General features: G+C 43.7%; 1 protein-coding gene across 3 annotated transcripts in view; it reads left to right on the top strand.

The window, feature by feature from the left end:
* RPAP2 (RNA polymerase II associated protein 2) overlaps nt 1-12,268 on the top strand; it is a 583,455-nt gene extending 571,187 nt beyond the window's left edge. For all 3 annotated transcript variants that reach the window (XM_085602183.1, XM_085602184.1, XM_085602185.1), the window contains exon 13: nt 11,906-12,268. In XM_085602183.1, coding sequence (XP_085458309.1) covers nt 11,906 — 1 coding nt within the window. In that variant the 3' untranslated portion in view covers nt 11,907-12,268. The remainder of the gene's footprint in view (nt 1-11,905) is intronic.
* Nucleotides 12,269-17,824: the final 5,556 nt, after the last annotated feature.

The following is a 17,824-nucleotide window of genomic DNA, read 5'->3' on the forward strand; positions in this document are numbered from 1 at the left end:
TTTCAACTTGGTAGAGGTGTCCGGCAGGGCTGTCCACTTTCTCCGTTTCTTTTTAATCTCGCTTTAGAACCTTTTCTGTTAAGAATTAGTCAGAATGACAATATTCATGGTTTTACTTTTAAAGAAACTATCGTCAAAATGGCAGCATATGCTGATGATGTCCTTCTGTTCCTTTCGCTACCTCAATTCTCTCTTCCCGCCTCTTTAGAAGAAGTTTATTCCTTTGCATATGTTTCTGGATATAAATTGAACAAAGATAAACGCGAAATTCCACCTCTAACAAAATATACTTTTAAGGCTAACTTTGTCACCTCAGGATTCACATGAGTCCCCAATATATTAAGTACTTAGGTTTACATTTTACTTCTTCCATTTCAGGAACAATATCACGCAGTATGGATAACTGCACACAATGATTGTCCTCCTTAACAAAATGGCATCCTTTGTACTTGTCTTGGTGGGGCCGCTTGGATACCATAAAGATGATGCTTTCTCCTATAATTTTATATACAATTTCTAATATTCCACTTTCTAGCCCCTTGAAATATTAAAAAAAAATTAATTCCATTTTATCCTCCTTTTTATAGAGTAATAAGAAATCACGTATGTCTATATCAAAATTGGTTCGCCCAAAATCAGAGGGTGGGGTGAATTTCCCTGATTTCCCTACTTACCATAAATCCTTTTTATTACATCAGGCTTCGAGATGGCGCTCTGAATCCTTTATAAATTGTCCTCTTTGGGTCACGCTTGAACAGTCCTTCATTTCCCCATTCTCATTCCCTGAATATCTGTCTTTCACGCGTAAACCGCAGTCTGCGTCCACTCCTATAATTAAACATACATCTAAGATTTTACCATCTCCCTCCTCCTCGACCTCTCACGATTGGACCTCATTTATCAACTCTACTATATGGCACAACGTTTATATTTTAATATATAATAAACCTCTATTTTGGAAATCAAGATTATCTCCTTTGCACATGCCAGTAGCTCTTTTGACCTGCCTGCATCTTTCCGCTCTAAATACTCCCTCTTGGTACTCGCTATCCAAACTGCCCGCGCACAATACACAGCTTCCCGTTATTATACTCCACCTGAACCTGTCCCTGCAGGTAAACTACGGGTTCTCCTCCTTAATAATTCTAGGGCTTCCTCCATATACAAACTTTTACATAGCTCACTTGTTCCAAGGGGGAAAACCAAGGTAGAAGTATCCTGGAAAAAGGATCTCGGAACCTCCTGGTCTGTGGAGTTTTGGGATAGAATCTGGCTTAAACTTTGGAAGTTCTCTAGAGCTGCAAGAACCACACAGTCACTCTTTTTTTATATATAATAGGCTCCTACTTTCTCCACTCACTCTTAATACAAGACACGCTGATCTCTCAGATGAATGCTGGACTTGCTCTTTACCACATGCTAATTTACATCATCAGCTCTTTACATGCAAATCTGTTCATAGTTTTTGGGGAAAAAGTATGGTTTAAAATTAATTTGATTTTTGGTTCTTGTCACTATCTCTCTGTTTCACCTATCTTTCTGAGAAGTTTATCCCCTATTTGGGAGTATTGCAATTCCAATGTAAAGATAATAGACTTATTGTTAGCAGTTGCTTTTCAACACATAACTAAGAACTGGAAAGACTTTACTCAATTATCGTATCAATCTTGGTGGTATGCTGTCTGCTATAATCATAGATTGGACACAACATTTGTGTACCCGATGCATATGGCATCAAAACGTTTGGACTTATGGGCGCCTGTCACGCTCTTTATTGATGCTAGTGCCCAACGTTCTCTGTCTTTCACTCCTCTCCAACAAGAAGTGACTAAACCTCCATGACTTCCTCCATGTTGATATTATATGGTTTAATTATATTTCATTTTGTAGTCTGTATATTAACATAGAGTATAATTATCTCTTTTTTCACCGATTTTTCATACGATATTGTTCTTTTTCTTACATATGATGTGTTTATTGGACTCGTTTTTCTTAGTATTGTACTTATTGCATTCATGTATTTTTTCATCTCAATAAACTTACTTTGAACTTTAAAAAAAAAATGAGCATCCACTTTATTTCAAGAAACCACTCCGTGATTGATCTCCTGAGGGTTGTCTTTGAGACTTTAGAATCTCCAAATAAAAGAGCAGAAAGGATTCTTTTTGAGAAGGAACTACAATGGATTTAATGCTTGAAGATGTATAACACAGGGCATAATAAGGTCCCATAGCTGTTCCTGAATAAATAAATAGTGACATTATGTCTGTATTACTTTAGGGCAATGCCAGACACTGCTGGAGACACATGACCCTTATCCTCTTCTGGGATACATCAACTAAACCAAGAGGAGTGGGCCCACATACAAGAGATGTGTCTTAATATATTTTCTCTGAGTCTAACGATAGTGTATTATGTTCTTTTTTTTAATTTCTTTTTTCGTTATTGGTTTAGTATTAGACACAAATTACGTTCCTCCATGATTTTAATGTACAATATGAATGTAATTGCCTATAAGCAAAGCAAATATTGTAAATTTTTCTCCCACTACATGTGACTATAGAAAACGCACAAATTGGGCCCCCTTTGTATATAACGATGAGGATGCCAACTACTCCATACATGCACGCTTGCGTGACGGCCGTACACTCACAGGGGGTGTGACCTTTCGAGTACCGTGCCGGTCTAGACACATGCAGGGTTTGGAAGTGTCACTGGAGCACCGGGTTGTGTTTAATACCCGCCAGGTGTAGCTCCTCTATTTCCTCCTTTTCCTGAATCTCAACTGAAAAGGTTTTAACTTTGTTTTTACTGTGCTGATCATTGTATTTTAAACGTTTGCTTACCTGCCTATTTTAAACACGCCGTCTGCTGCTACTCGCACTTTTGCACTTTCAAAAACGTAACTCCTTGGTTGCTGGGCTCCTCCTCCCGCTCCTCTCGGAGACGTAGAGGTTGTTCATTGGTTACTCAGGGAGGTGGGAACGGAGCGCGGATTGGCGTTGGAGCGGGCGGGAGAGTTAAATGGATTGCTGACGCGACCGCGCGGGGCTGATCCCTGGAGCACCGGGTTGTGTTCAATACCCGCCAGGTGTAGCTCCTCTATTTCCTCCTTTTCCTGAATCTCAACTGAAAAGCTTTTAACTTTGTTTTTACTGTGCTGATCATTGTATTTTAAACGTTTGCTTACCTGCCTATTTTAAACACGCCGTCTGCTGCTACTCGCACTTTTGCACTTTCAAAAACGTAACTCCTTGGTTGCTGGGCTCCTCCTCCCGCTCCTCTCGGAGACGTAGAGGTAGTTCATTGGTTACTCAGGGAGGTGGGAACGGGGCGCGGATTGGCGTTGGAGCGGGCGGGAGAGTTATATGGACGGCATGACGCGACTGCGCAGCGGACGCGCGTAGCGGGCGCGCCGCCGGCGCGTCAAGGGCGCGCCAAAGGCAAGCCCGTCTGCGCCCGTCCGCGCCCGACCGGGTCCAGGGGCCACCCATGCTGCCCATGTCATTACTTACACCCCGGTCGCTCTTAGAGCATTACAGCGACCCTTCCTCACCCTAAGTCCTACTATTGTTAGGCGTTTGGACACTGTGGGCATCAACCGCCTAGATATTTACAACTGCGCTGAGGCAAAGCCCCCTGTCCACGCCAACCATAGCGTGACCACCCTCAGGGCAATATATTTGAATACCCGGTCCTTGGTGAGCCATCAGTCTGACATCTTCATCTTGCTCACCAATGAAAAAACGGATATTCTCCTTTTGACGGAAACTTGGCTCACTTCTGAGTCGCTTCCTGATATCCTTGCGGCTCTTCCCCCAGATTATTATATTCTTCATGCGGACCGACCGGGAGACCGCCCTGGCGGTGGAGTAGCCGCCATCATATCTAAACGCCTCAACCCTCTTTCCTCCTCCTCTCTCCCCATACCGGGGGTGGATAATCTGCTACTCAGCATGGGAACTAACACAGGTGCCCTCACACTGCTTCTCCTTTATCGGCCACCACACCCCATGAGCACCTTTGCCACTGTGCGGAGTAAACATCTGTCCTCCATCTTGACACATCATGCCAGCTTCGCACTCATCGGCGACCTTAATTACTGGTACAACGACCCTAACGCCGGCCCTCACGCCTCCGAACTGTTCGATATGCTTTATAGTCTGAACCTGACGCAACAGATCCTTTGCCCTACCCATCTTAAGGGCCACATCCTGGACCAGATTTGGTCACACAACTTAGTGCTGTCTCAGCCTATTGTCTCACAGGCAGACTCCCGGCCCCTCGTATGGCTGGCGGGCTCTCTCGAAAATGGAGCACACTGGACTCCCAGGCCTTTCTCACGACCTTAGCGGACACCAGCCCAGCCCGGGATCCCACAGCCTGTCCCGATATCGACGCATTAGATAACAACATCACTAATTGGCTGAAGTCGGCCAACGACCAATTTGCTCCGCTGACGCGATTCCCCTCCACCAAGCATGCCACCTCTCATAGATGGTATACGCATGATCTCAAATTGCTCAAACTAAAAGTACGCCAACAGGAACGTATCTGGAGGCACACTTACTCCGACTCAGCTAGATTACTATACATCACTGCTCGTAGAGAATACAAAGCAGCCATCACTTTAGCCAAATCAGTCCACTTTTCGGACAGGCTCTCTTCAGCAGCCAACAAATCCAAGGAAGTGTTTAAAATTATGAATGAGCTCACCACCGACGACAGAACCCTCCCTGCTCAGACCCCTTCTCAAGAAACATGCGATGCCCTCAACCTCTTCTTTATTGAAAAGATTACAAAAATCAAAGACTCAATTCACTCTTCTCCCCAGCCATTCTCCCAGGACTCTATGCCCGACAACCACTCGACCATCACGACGCTCCCTGCCCTTAACGCTGACTCACTGGCTCGACTTGTAACCAGAGTCAAATCTGGATCCCCTAGTGACTGTTGCCCGCCCTCAGTCATGCGGGACATTTGCCTTAAATTACCGGATCACATCCTTCCTTTGTTGAACGGCTCCCTCAACTGCGGCTCTGTCCCTGCATCTTTTAAGGAGGCAATCTTGGTGCCCCTCTTAAAAAAACCTGGAGCAGACCCGGGAGAACCCTCTAATTATCGTCCCATTTCCCTCCTTCCCTATCTCTCAAAGCTACTGGAGGCTCATGTTACTCAATTTCTGTCACACTTTGAGTCCTCCGGTTTCCTCCAGCCCAATCAAGCTGGGTTCAGACCTGCCCATTCGACCGAGGCGGTCATTCTTGCAGTCTTGAACACTCTGAGATGCAATGCGGACGCTGGCACTCCTCAAGCCTTGGTGCTCCTGGATCTGTCCGCGGCGTTTGACACGGTGGACCATAACATCCTTCTCCGCCGTGTTGCACAGGCAGGCATCCAGGGCATCGCCCTTAACTGGATTATGTCCTTTTTAACCGGCAGAACTCAGGCCGTACGCCTAGGCCCTTACACAGCCGGGAGAACTGCAACTACCTGTGGAGTCCCCCAAGGTTCCTCCATCTCACCGTTTCTGTTCAACCTCTACCTCCGTCCACTTATTCACTCACTCAGGAACTGGGACATCACGGTGTATAATTACGCCGATGACTTGCAAATCATCTTCCCACTTAACTCCCCTAATGCTGCTAATACCTTCCATTCTGTCATGATTCACATATTGGAATGGATGAACATCAATCAATTAAAGTTGAACCCGGGGAAGACTGAATTACTCCTCCCTGGATCCAGTTCTGCTCACTGGGGCCCACAGTTCTGGCCCACTGAATTAGGCCCTCTCCCGGTCCCGCTAAAAACAGTGAAAAGTCTCGGCGTGATAATCGATGCAGAACTCTCACTAAAAGCCCAAGTGGGGGCTGTCATTTCCTCCTCTATGTACCAGCTCAGGAAGATCCGTAAGATCAGCCACCTACTCTCATCCCCTGCATTAATCCAGGTTGTCATCTCCCTGGTCCTGTCGCGCTTGGATTTCTCTAACTCCATCTATCATGGTCTCCCTCAGTGTCTTCTGCATCGCCTTCAGGTTGTTCAGAACCAGGCGGCCCGTCTTATTTACAAAATCCCCAGGTGGCAGTCGGCGAGATCACTTTTACAGCGACTTCACTGGCTGCCAATCGGACAAAGGGCAGCTTTCAAGACGGCGTGCATCATCTATAAAGCTCTCTATTGCACTAGTCCTGCTTTCTTGCAATCTTTAGTCACGGCATACCAGCCATCACGTAATCTACGCTCTGCTCACCTCCACTTACTGACTGTTCCCAGAGTCAAAACTAAAAAGCTCGGCGGCCGCTGTTTTGCCCTTCTGGCCCCATCCCTCTGGAACTCATTATCTCTCTCAATCAAGTCGAGTTCCTCCCTCCTCAACTTCAGGAAACTGTTAAAGACTTCCCTCTTTCCCCCTTCTTGCTAGCCTGCTTACTGCTGTCTCTCACTCTGCTACTGTTTTCATTCCCCTGCCATAAGCGCCAGGAAACCATTGGTGTCAGTGCGCTATATAAGCTTCATTTAACATAACATAACAGGTTTGCTGACAAGACTCTTGATGAAGTAAGTCTGGGTCCTTTGGGTGCATGCAGGGGCAACTTGTTTCACTTTCCTCCAGAAATATGTGATCTCTTATACGTAAATATTCTTATGTTTACGATGTTTGACTACAGGGCCGGTCCTCCACCATTTCTACCCTATGGAACCTATTAGAGCCCATTAAAAGGTATCTATGGGGTCACAGAATTATTTACATGTGCTTGAGGAATCCACAGTATACACTCACAAGTTTCGATTTTTTTCAATCTTTCAATGTGAAGTGCTTGTGTTACATCAGGATTTCATCTTATACTTGGGCACATAGAGGTCACAGTTTTAGACTATGTCTCTGTCTGCCTTAATCAAAAAAGTAAGTCCTAGAATGCCCAGATATATAACAAAATACACAAATCTTCATCAAATACTCAATTTCTTGTGTTGTGTGTGCTAGGTCCAAAACACTTAAATAATTCTTCCAAATTGCTGGTGACCAACTGGTTAACCAGTCCCAATGCTCACTTTCATAGTAGTCCTGCAGGCTTTAGAACAATGGGGCTCATTTTGGCCTGTGGTGTTTAGACCGGCTGCCAGACATGCTGCGGTCCCGCACCGCGAATTAGGATGCGACAGCCACCATGGCGGTCGCTTTCTGCAATTTAACATTGCAGCGGGTTCTGCTGACAAAATCGCATGTCTAGCATTTCACTGCACCACATTGCAGGCACCACACGGTGCCTGCCGCTTGGTGCAGCAAAATGTAGGGGGGTACCATAGGTACCCCCCAAGTGCACCCCACCTCCCCCAAAGACAAGGGGGGCCCGCAACAGGCCCCTAGACCCAATCCCCGCCAGCCTTTCCATGGTGGCATCGCCGCCATGGAAAGGTCTCTCTTTTCTTACATCCTAATATAGCGGACGGTGCCTGGCACCGTCACCGCCACCATATTAGTGGCCCTGCTCCGCCCGCCAGGCAATCATTATGATTGCCACCAGCGGAAAAGCGGCAGACGTACTTTGCGTCCGCCGTGATACACACCGCATCCTAATATGGTGGTGGGTAAATCTCATTGTGATGGTGGAACGATCGCGATCGGTCCGCCATCGTAATGAGCCCCCTAGAAACAATAAACTGCTTCTACACAAGCAAAACAAATATGTTCATATTCTTCAGTGCCATTTCCTTAATGATTGATTGAATATGTAAGTCTTCAAAATTGAAGTGTAGTAAGGCTCACATTATATATCCATAGAACCATGTTATTCAAATTCACGAGAAACAATAACATCCTGTTTCCTCAAAGACCCAATGCAATTTGGGTAAAAACCGTTTATCAGGGGTAATTGAAATAACATATATGAAAACGACCAGAACGGTTCATGGGATCTATCCGATAACAATTTGAAAATGTGACATATGACTGTCGCCAGGTGATGAACATGAAACTGAATGTGCAACCTGTCAAGCAGGAGTTTCCATTAAACATGGACGACAAGGAAATAATTGTGTCCGTCTCGACCATAGACCGCTCAATGCGTCTTTAAAAGAGAAAAGTTGAATCAAAACTGGAAACAGGTATGAAATGTATAAAAGAACAAATGGTCATAACAAGTATTTTGTCTGTCATCACAGTAATTCTTATAAACACAAATCACAGAAAACAGAACATTTCTATTTATGCCTTTAGACATTTGTTTATCTTTGTCTGCCATTGATCATTGAATTGTTGCACACACTTGCCAAATGCACTACAGCAGGTGTAGGTGTAGGTGATAAGTGTATCTTGAGAACTCTACACTAGGCGGTTTATTTTGCTTTTCCTCATCATTGTGTTATGCTTCTTTCCTTTCCTACAGTGCATAGGAGTGTATCCATGTATGTGATGCATGAATGTGTGCGTGTTTCTCCAAGTATTTAGAATTGCACAGTTTAAAATTAGCAGACACATTCCAATGAAGACATTTTTTTGGGCGATAAGCAAAAAAAGATGAAATGGTCCTGAAGAAAGCCACGAGACCCAGTGGGGTATAAGATGGTTGAAACATGAGGAGCATGAGTCGGTTGATGCCAGGGGTGCCTTACTTTGCCCCATTAGGCATTTCAATTAACTTGCTGATGAATGGTAGGTAGGGACGGGCCGTTCGTAGTCTACGTCATCGAGGTCTAAAATGGGTCTCTTCAGAAGTGGGAGGATCTAACATGGCTTGAAAGCTTCTAGGATGATTCCTTAGAGTGATGATGGTGTTGATGGTGAACGGGGTAGAGAGCTTCTCCACAGGGATTTGATGAAGGACAGGATAAGATCTCTTTATCTGAGGTGTTTTTAGGGAGTTAAACATGTTGGGAGAGTCTGCGCGAGGCAGAGGTTTGAAGAACTGCTATTGTGGGATTCATTATGGATGGATGGGTGTTACAGTCGAAGCAGGCTTTGTAAATGTCAGTGTGCTGTTGGATAGTCTGTAAATTTTCACTGATAAAGAGGTTGATGGCATTACACTTACCTGTGGAGTTGGAGGATTATTCAAGGGATTAGTGCAGTGCTTGATTGTCTTGAAGAGTGTTCTGCTTCTGTTGGCAACTTTATTAATGGGTTTGGTGTAGTACATGATTTTGGCAGATGTGATGAGTTGTCTGTGTTTTGCATGATGGGACTTCAGTAGAGTTGTCTCGTCAGGAGTGGGGTTCTGTTTTTCTTCCATTTTCTCTCCTGACTGCTACTGAAGAATTTGAGAAAGGTTGCTGACGCGTTTGTCTGGAACTTGCATGTATTATTTGGAGAACAGGGGATGTTAACATGAATTTCCAGATATGCTTTGAAGTTTTATATCTTGTACCACCATGCTTGAGTGGCTACCACCCAAAAGGGGTAGCACATATGACCCTAACAGTACCTAGGCTTAACGTGATACTTAAAAAGGGTTCTCTGTGGGAATAAATTTGCAAAATAATCTTATAATCCCTATACTTTAATTGTATTGGACCTGCCATGTTATTTAGCTCAAAACAAAACCATGATACGGCATATACACCTTCACCAACAACCATCATAACTCATTAATTGTTGGAAACAATATCAGAAGTTTGTTGCATTACATTCACAGACTTTTTAATATTTCATCCTATTCAAATCATTAGTACACTTTCTCGAAAGTCCAAAGCGCACTATTCTCCTTGTTGTTGCATTATATTGTAGGGTGTCCACTTTTTCTCTTATTATGTAGTCCAACCTATTGGTAACACAGCACACTGCTTAGAGGTTTATCTGTGTCCCAAACCATGATTCGGTATCCTTCAGCAAACTGTCCTCTGTTGCTTTGCCAGTAGATGGCTGTGCTCCTGTAGATGCATCCATACAAGTTGTGCAAGAGATGAGGGAGAGTCACACAGTCTTTGAGCAAACGCCTTCGGAAGTCCAAACTATTCCTTTGGGCAACTCCTATGGCCTGGAACGCAAGTGGGTTCTAACCCGTCACTGCACGGACAGCAAAAACTATCCGTGCCGTCGTGGTGTCTCAGTGACCACTGCCATATGCTGATGGCAAATCTTCTCTACGACAATCCACGTCCACTGGCTCTGACGCTTCCCAACAATTTGAGAATTGAACGGCAGCAGTTAACTGCTTTCGATTTGCTGCCTGATTTGTTAGATTTAATCCTTGCTGGCAGTCGCGCCTCCACAAAATCCATTTACATTGAAGGTGCTGGAACAAATTTGTAGTCTGGTGTGATGCTCGGACCACTGACCCCTTACAGACAAAGCTGTTGGACATCTTTTTGTTTGTTTTGTCTTCACCCCAGCAAGGATCTGAGGTTGCACTTTAAAAGGGTATTTGTCGTACCAACTGTCCCAGTTCAAATGTCCTGTTTTGATGAAATTTAAGGTTTGACATACATGTTCCTTCCCAAGCTGTGATGCCACAATGGAACCTTAACGTGGTCATGACATTCCTCATGGGTAAGCCTTCCAAACCTATGCCTAACTGCTCGCTTCATCTACTGACCTTGATAATGGTCTTTCTCGTTGTAATTATTTCAGTTCATCCCATAGGTGACCTGCAGGCCCTACACCAGTTTTTCAAGACAAATTGGTACTGAGGACTCCTGCGTCCCACTTGCCAAAAGTGTGACTCCGTTCAATTTTGGACAATTCATCAGTCTACCAGCATTCTGTGCTCACACTCACGCCATAAAATAGGAGACGAAACTCCACCAGAAGGACCCTTAAAGGGCTTTATGCTTTTACGTAGATTGTCCACTCAAATATCCTCAGTACAATCAACTTTTTGTCAGGTTCTCTGGAGCCAAAAAAAGATAGGCCTTGCAGAAGAGGTGGATAGTCCTCTCCAGTAAGATCTGCTATGAACTGAGCAAGAAGCAGCCCCAGAATATCTGAACAGGAGCCAGGCTGCTACCACTGCGTTGTTGCAGTGGGTGCTGCTCTCAATATCTACCAGACTGCAAAATAGGTGTCAGAGCATATGTTCACTAACCACTACTCCATGACAGCCAGGTCCAGCAGCAAGGACTCTTTGCCTGTTTGGTACTGCAAGACTTCTTGGTCTGAACCCAAAACCTGGGTTGCTTGTGTTCTGATTCAGGGAGGACCTGGCCGCAGTTCGGGCTGGACTGTTCCCAAGGGTCAAGACTACTTTGCATAAGGCTGGGTCCAAACGTAGGTAGCATGGTAGGTGAAAAATAATGGATTGGGATGTGGCCAAGTCATTGCCAGTGGCTGAGATGAATTTAAGCATCCTATCCATCAACTTGTTTTAATGCCACTTCACAGAAGGGGTGGCACTTCTTTGGTATCCATTCTAAAGGTAAGGAGGCTACAGTTATAAATATCCATCAAAAGAGCAAGATACTTACCTGATGTTACACTTTTTCGGTTGGATATTGTATCTAACCAGAGATTCATCACTGCCCTCACACCTCCCCTTTCTGTGTGTGGAGTGGAACCTTTTTAACATCTAATATGGTCCCAAGTTAGTACTTGCTGCACTATCACCAAAAATTGTTTGCGCACTGCATCGGAGGACATGGCAAGGGAAAAGAGAAGGAACTGACATTAGCAGACAGTGTTGGCGCATACATGCAGTTCACTTCCGGGGCAGTATGGAGCCAACACAGAGCCGCACAACACTACCTAGTGACGCATGGGAGACCTGAATCAAAATTCGCCAGATCCGGCCTCGCGCCAGGGGGATACCTTAAGTGAGGAATCTGCAGTTAGATTGAGTATCTACCAGAAAGAGCATTACCAAAGCTAGGTAGCTTGTTCGATTGTGTGATTGAGTGAAGCAATTTCTTGCTATAAGCAGATTCTATTGTATTGTGACTTCCCTCTCTTTTCTCCCTTATTTTGCAGATACTGCGTAAAGGAGACACACCCAAAATCGGATCTTTTGCCAAGATGATAATCTGCATCAGCAAGCAACAGTGGAAATGTGTGAAAGGAAACTTATGCACAAAGGAGCCTTTTATTTGTAAATTGGAAATGGATATAACATCCTAACAAAATTTTATGTTGCTGTTAATAGTAATCCATATTCTTTTTGTAAAACTAAATACCCAGGTCATGTAGATGTATTCTGTTTCTGCATTCTTTTATTTTCTCCAAAGCATTACCATAGCCACTTTGCTGCTGTTAGCTGATGTACAGTGCTCATCAAATCAATGACGGACAGTAATGTGTAATTTCCTTCTCAGATAATAAAACAATTATATTTTACTCTTTGCTCAAATGTGCTTTTGTTTCATAGCTGTACAATGTCATGTATTTAAAAGTACCTTACATATTCTCAGTAACTACATTACTGCAGGCCAGATAAAACAATGTTGATTCAAGTTGAATTTAAACCACTATCAGACTAGCTGACATACAAGGCAAACAACACAATAGAAAACGCACTTGGAATCCGTGAAAGCTACAAGGCAATGTTGCACAATAATTCTGAAAGCTTCAGTAGAGTAACCAGTAGCAAGTTTTATTCCATCTATCAAAGGTATTCAACATTTGTTGTGATAACATGTATATGCACAAATGTACAGTCGATAGCTGTCCCATGGAGCTAGATGAAGTACTCGCCTTTAAAAAGAGGAAAATGTGCATCATACGAAATTCATTCAAATCCAAAAGCATACCACTATGTTGGGGAAAGTGCTGATATTGATTTATTATTAATTCTGATTTTATTGATTTTATTTTTTTATTGTACAGTTTACAAATGCAGCCATGAACTGGAATAGGATACAACATCAGAAAAATCTAACATGGCACCGTTTGCCAGACGTGCTCCCCTGATACACATAATAATGCAGCCACCCGCGTATTCTGCAAACATTGAATACATTGGGTAATAACAATCTTGAGTTGTAAGTGGGAGGATGATGCATGGAAAGTCGGTTGGTAAGGTGTGATGTTAATTGACAGAGAGGAGCAGCCTGTTGTGGGTAGCGCATGTATAAAGGCAGTACCTTATTGTTCCTACTTAACTCTGTATAGATCTGGAGGCCAGAGGGAAAAATAGTGGGGCAAATCATAAATAACAGTAATAACTTAGCCCAACTGTAACAGCATCAACCCATCCATACTATAAATCACGAGGTATTATGCACCATGGAAGCCCCTGACCTCGTCAGTCCTATGGAATACACGGTCTACGCTTAGCCCTGGATGAAACCCAGCACATACAAGTCACAAGGGGGGGGGGGCTCCTACTGCACCCCCACCTCCCTCCGCTACCTGATCTACATGTCCCAAAGGACCCGACTCTGCTGAGGGCCCCTCTTGAAAGACATGTAGCATAGCGTCCCAGTGAGCTGCAATGGGGGTTTTCCGGAGGCAGAGAGTTTACTCCTTATACAGGATGATGTTTTCTGCCTTGGCCCATACCAGTAGCAAACGTCTCCAGGCTAGCAGAGGAGGAGGGTCGGGAGACTTCCACCTCTTCGTGATTTAGAATTTAGCCACCAGCAACCCTAAGTCTAAGAAACGTGAAGCCCCCCTCTGTTGTTTACTCCTAGGAAATAGATGTAATATGCATTCCTCCCAGGTGTGTGTCAGTACCAAATGACAGAGAGGCTGTGACCAGTCGCCAGTACGATGCAAGCAGCGGGCAGGACCCCATCATATGTAGCAGGTCGCATCTAAAGCACAGCATCTAGGGCAAGTCGCATCAGTGCGATGGAAATATCTGTTAATTTTATCTGGGGTAAGATATGCTCTTTGTGTGATGTAATATTGAATTAGGTGAAAAGAAGCTTTTCGGGAATTCCTATTTGGACTTTCCAACATTGCGGCACATTCTTTCTCCAGGCAGGGACCGGCCAGGTGTGTTTCCCAGCGTTGTCTCACGGGGAACAGCGGCACCACTGCATGCTGAAGTAGCAAAGCCACAAACCATCTGGTAAGATGTCCACCCGTTCGCATTACATGCAAGTATTGAACAGTCAGGTGGATCTGATGTTCGCTCGACATGTCTCCCCATCAGTGCCCCAAAGCAGCGACCAAGGAGGTGTGCAATAAAAATGTACCTGGGTGCAGGCCGTTCTCCTACACTAGTGTGCCATAGGGTAGCAGGACTCCGTCACAATAGAGGTCACCCAGTGTTTGGAAGCCAGCCACCCACCACGTAGACAGCCCAGTGGATGAGGTATCCGCTGGACCATGGAGGCTACCTAGTATGGGCAGCACTTGCGCATAAGGAGTCGTCATTTGAGTGAGATACAAGCTTCTGCTGAAGGTGCGGTAAGTAACTCCAAGCAGTAGGGAGTCCAGTGGCCTACCACAAGCGCAGGGGTGAAACAATCAGAGCAGTGCATGGTGCGATCAAGGGGGTGAGTGCGTGGCTGTGTCAGCGAGTTGTAATCCCGCCATCCATCTGACTTCCCACTGAATCTTGGAAGCGAAGTAATAGTGTTCCATATTAAGGACAGCTTGGAGAGTGCCACTCGACAACGGGAACCATTCCAAATTAATTTTATCATGATTCACTCGAATGTGTGAAAAAAAGGGGGTGTGACATAGTGAGGCAAGTTAGTGAAATAGTATAAAATTCTCTGCAGGGCCACCATTTTTAGCAGCGCTATCCGACCCATGACCGATAGGGGGTGCGTACGCCAGAAATCCATCTGGGACCTAATAGCCGTCGCAGCTCAAGTAGATCTGTTGATTGATGATAGATCCTACTCCATAGATAACGAAATGAATTGGGTCGCCACGTAATGGATACACCTCAGAGTGCCAAGGCGGGGTCAGGACATATAGACATGAACAGGAATAGAAAGTGCTGATGTTCGATATAAAATTATGTGTCTGTTGTAAACCTAAATCCTGAAAAATCAAAACGTACAAAGATACAACATCCAACGTAACTAACAACATTGAACTGCCATGAAATTGTCTGTAAATGTAAAATAACATATTCAGTATATTCAACAAATAAAACGTATGTGGCAGCAATGGGCAATAAAAAGCTGTCCACATAAGTCCTCAGTTTTCAATTAAGTTTCCTATTCCTGCAGCTATAGGGTTCCGTCCAGAGGTCTCCTGCATTTATGAATTTTGGGAAGAATATCCTGAACTGTTTTCTTTAGGAGAAAATTGAATTCCTCCCGAGACAGTACACCTATTTGAAACCAGAATCTTAATTAATGTTTCCTGCAGTTGTAAAACAGTATTTGACAGCTGGATCCTAAGGCAACTTTTTATAAGTTGTGCTATAATGTAGCTAGTTCTAATCCTCATTTAAACAACCCTCTTTTTCTAAAGTCTCAATGATTCAGCCTTCTTAGGCACTGTTTATTAATATACTTGTTTCAGATCTGAGATAGTCTAAGGCCTTCCTATCAAGTTTGGTCATATTCCATGTATTTTTCTTTTTGCTGTCTCGCCGCCAACAGGAAGAACAGTGGATATGTTTTTAAAAGAACTATCAAAAGAGAAGTGTTAATTCCTGGCTCCAAACCAAAAGTTAGGGAGTCTCCACATTCTATAATGCCTAAGGAGTCTAATAGTTGGAGGATAGTATTAGAAGCAAAACACTTTAATTAGTTTCCTTATACATTAGTACTCATCTGCCTTCAATTGAAAAACATCACAGTTCCTTAAGGGGGCAAAAGTTAAGCCACGTTCCAAGACCTGCAATTTAATGGGGTAAGAACATGTTTAGCTAAAGTATACAATAGCGAATTGCTTCCCAGTTGTTCTGTTGATTACTCATCCTCAATCTTGTTGTTAATCCCTGTAAGGTTCTCTTTTCTCTCCTTCTCTGTCATGTCTTCCTGAATTTCAATTTTCATTTGACCACCTTTTGCCTCTTCCCCTTTTTCCTTGGTAAGTCTAGGCTAAAAAGAAAACAGGAAGTAGAGGGTGCTTCGTGTTCCCCATTAGCCTTATTTACATTTTCTGTACTGCTGGAAGAACTGTCTTTATAGGATTGTATTTAACCTTTGTTGGCTAAACTTGTGTTTTCCAATAGTAGAGTCTTTTTGGCAAAATTGAACACTTGATTCACCTCATTATCTTGTTGATATCTTTTTGGTAAGCAAAAGTTTCTTTATTTTATCAAAAACAATGTTGCTCTTTTCCCAATGTAAAGCTCTTAATTTGTCAATCCACACTTTTATGCAATATTTTTTTCTTGAGAAATTGTTTGCTATTTCCCGCAAATCACCCTAAATCTATCAAATGAATAATGGAGATCTCCTTCACATGCCCTAAGAAGTTCGGGCTGTTTATCTTCATATGTTGGAGGGATCAGATGTCTCAAGTCAATAGCACTCAGTTGACTTAGAGCAAGCCATACATTCCCACCATTGGTTGGTCGGGTGGTTGCTCTGTCACCTGTGCTGGCCCTCCTGGGATCCAGAGTCCATCCCTAAAAATAAGTTGTAGATTCAGAACTGTTGAGCTTCTTCTGGCTCAGAGACGGGTGACGATGCTTTGGATGACCACCAGATTGTCCTAAAACAGCATGGCTTCAAGATCTGACAAACTGTAATTAACGGATGGGTGATTATTGTGCCTCATAATGCTTGTCCAAAAGACTTTTGGAAGTCCCTCAGATCCTCTTGACTCATTTAGAGATAGACCATGAGTTATAAGTTTGTGATGAGTTTCATATTGAACTGAGATTTTAGTAAGTGTACATCCAAATGATGGGCCAGCTACATTATTCTGCTAATACTAACTTTATTAGTGTGGTGTAGATACTTTATTGAGTTATGGTGCAGTATTTTCCCAATTGTATTATGTTTTGGAAAGAACAGTGTCTCCTGGTGGTAGGGTTGTATGTTGCAATATCAAAAATGTAAATGAAAAGTTAAACAAAATTCCAACCATTTGACCAGTTCAGATTCACTTATTTTTTAAAACGTTATTATTTTTCCTTCATTTCTTGAGTAATCATTACCCCTTCTACAGGCTATTAGTCAGCATTAGTTGAATTCTTGAAAATAGATGTGACCGTTTCTTCACAACTTAGTTCAATTAATGACATTCCTATTATTAAAAGATTGGTTCAATAGTGTGGAAATTCATATAAAACAGTAGACCTGTCATAAAATGTAAAATCCCTTGGCTAGAATGATAGATGTCAAAAATCTCCACAGTCAATTGGCTCTTTATGATGGCATTGTAATCAGATTATCGTAGCCTTCCCAAACCTGCCAACTCACACAGTGCCACCATTTGACACACAATATTGGTTCCCATCCCACGGTCACCTGGTGAGGAGTCGATATCACAGGAAGGCAGGAAAACAAGCTAAAAACCACTGTAAATAGTGGATTTCCAGGTTGCTTTCCGAGACTTTGAACTACCGACCTCCATCAAGGGGTATGAAAACACCCAGGATATCAGCACCAGCCATACCAAGCTTTTTCTTTTGGGAGGCGGGGGCTTGGGGGCAGCATGGGGGCAAAAGTGCCTCTAAGGTACTTCTCGGCACTTGGCCCTGCCCCCTCCAATGCCCCACCTCTTCTCATGCGGTGAGGTTTTTGTTCAAGTTGGCAGGTATGCCTTCCCAAGACTCTTCAATCTAGAATTATTTCTCAACAGGAAATAGTTGTCCTGCAGGCAGACTGGTAGGGGTATGTATATATTTCTCTGACTAAAGCACAAGGACCTGTGGAACACAAGAAGGAACAAGCAGGAGAAAGTTGAGACCCCGCTGCTTCCCATTCCCCCCCTCCATAAGTATGGATTCACTCTTCATAATCCCATCTTCCCCGTTTATCACTTGGAGTTCCCTTTCGCCGCAAAGTCCAGCTTTTTGACAGCAGT

The sequence above is a fragment of the Triturus cristatus genome, chromosome 4_2 (genome assembly GCF_964204655.1).
Source record: "Triturus cristatus chromosome 4_2, aTriCri1.1, whole genome shotgun sequence".
NCBI lineage: Eukaryota > Metazoa > Chordata > Amphibia > Caudata > Salamandridae > Triturus > Triturus cristatus.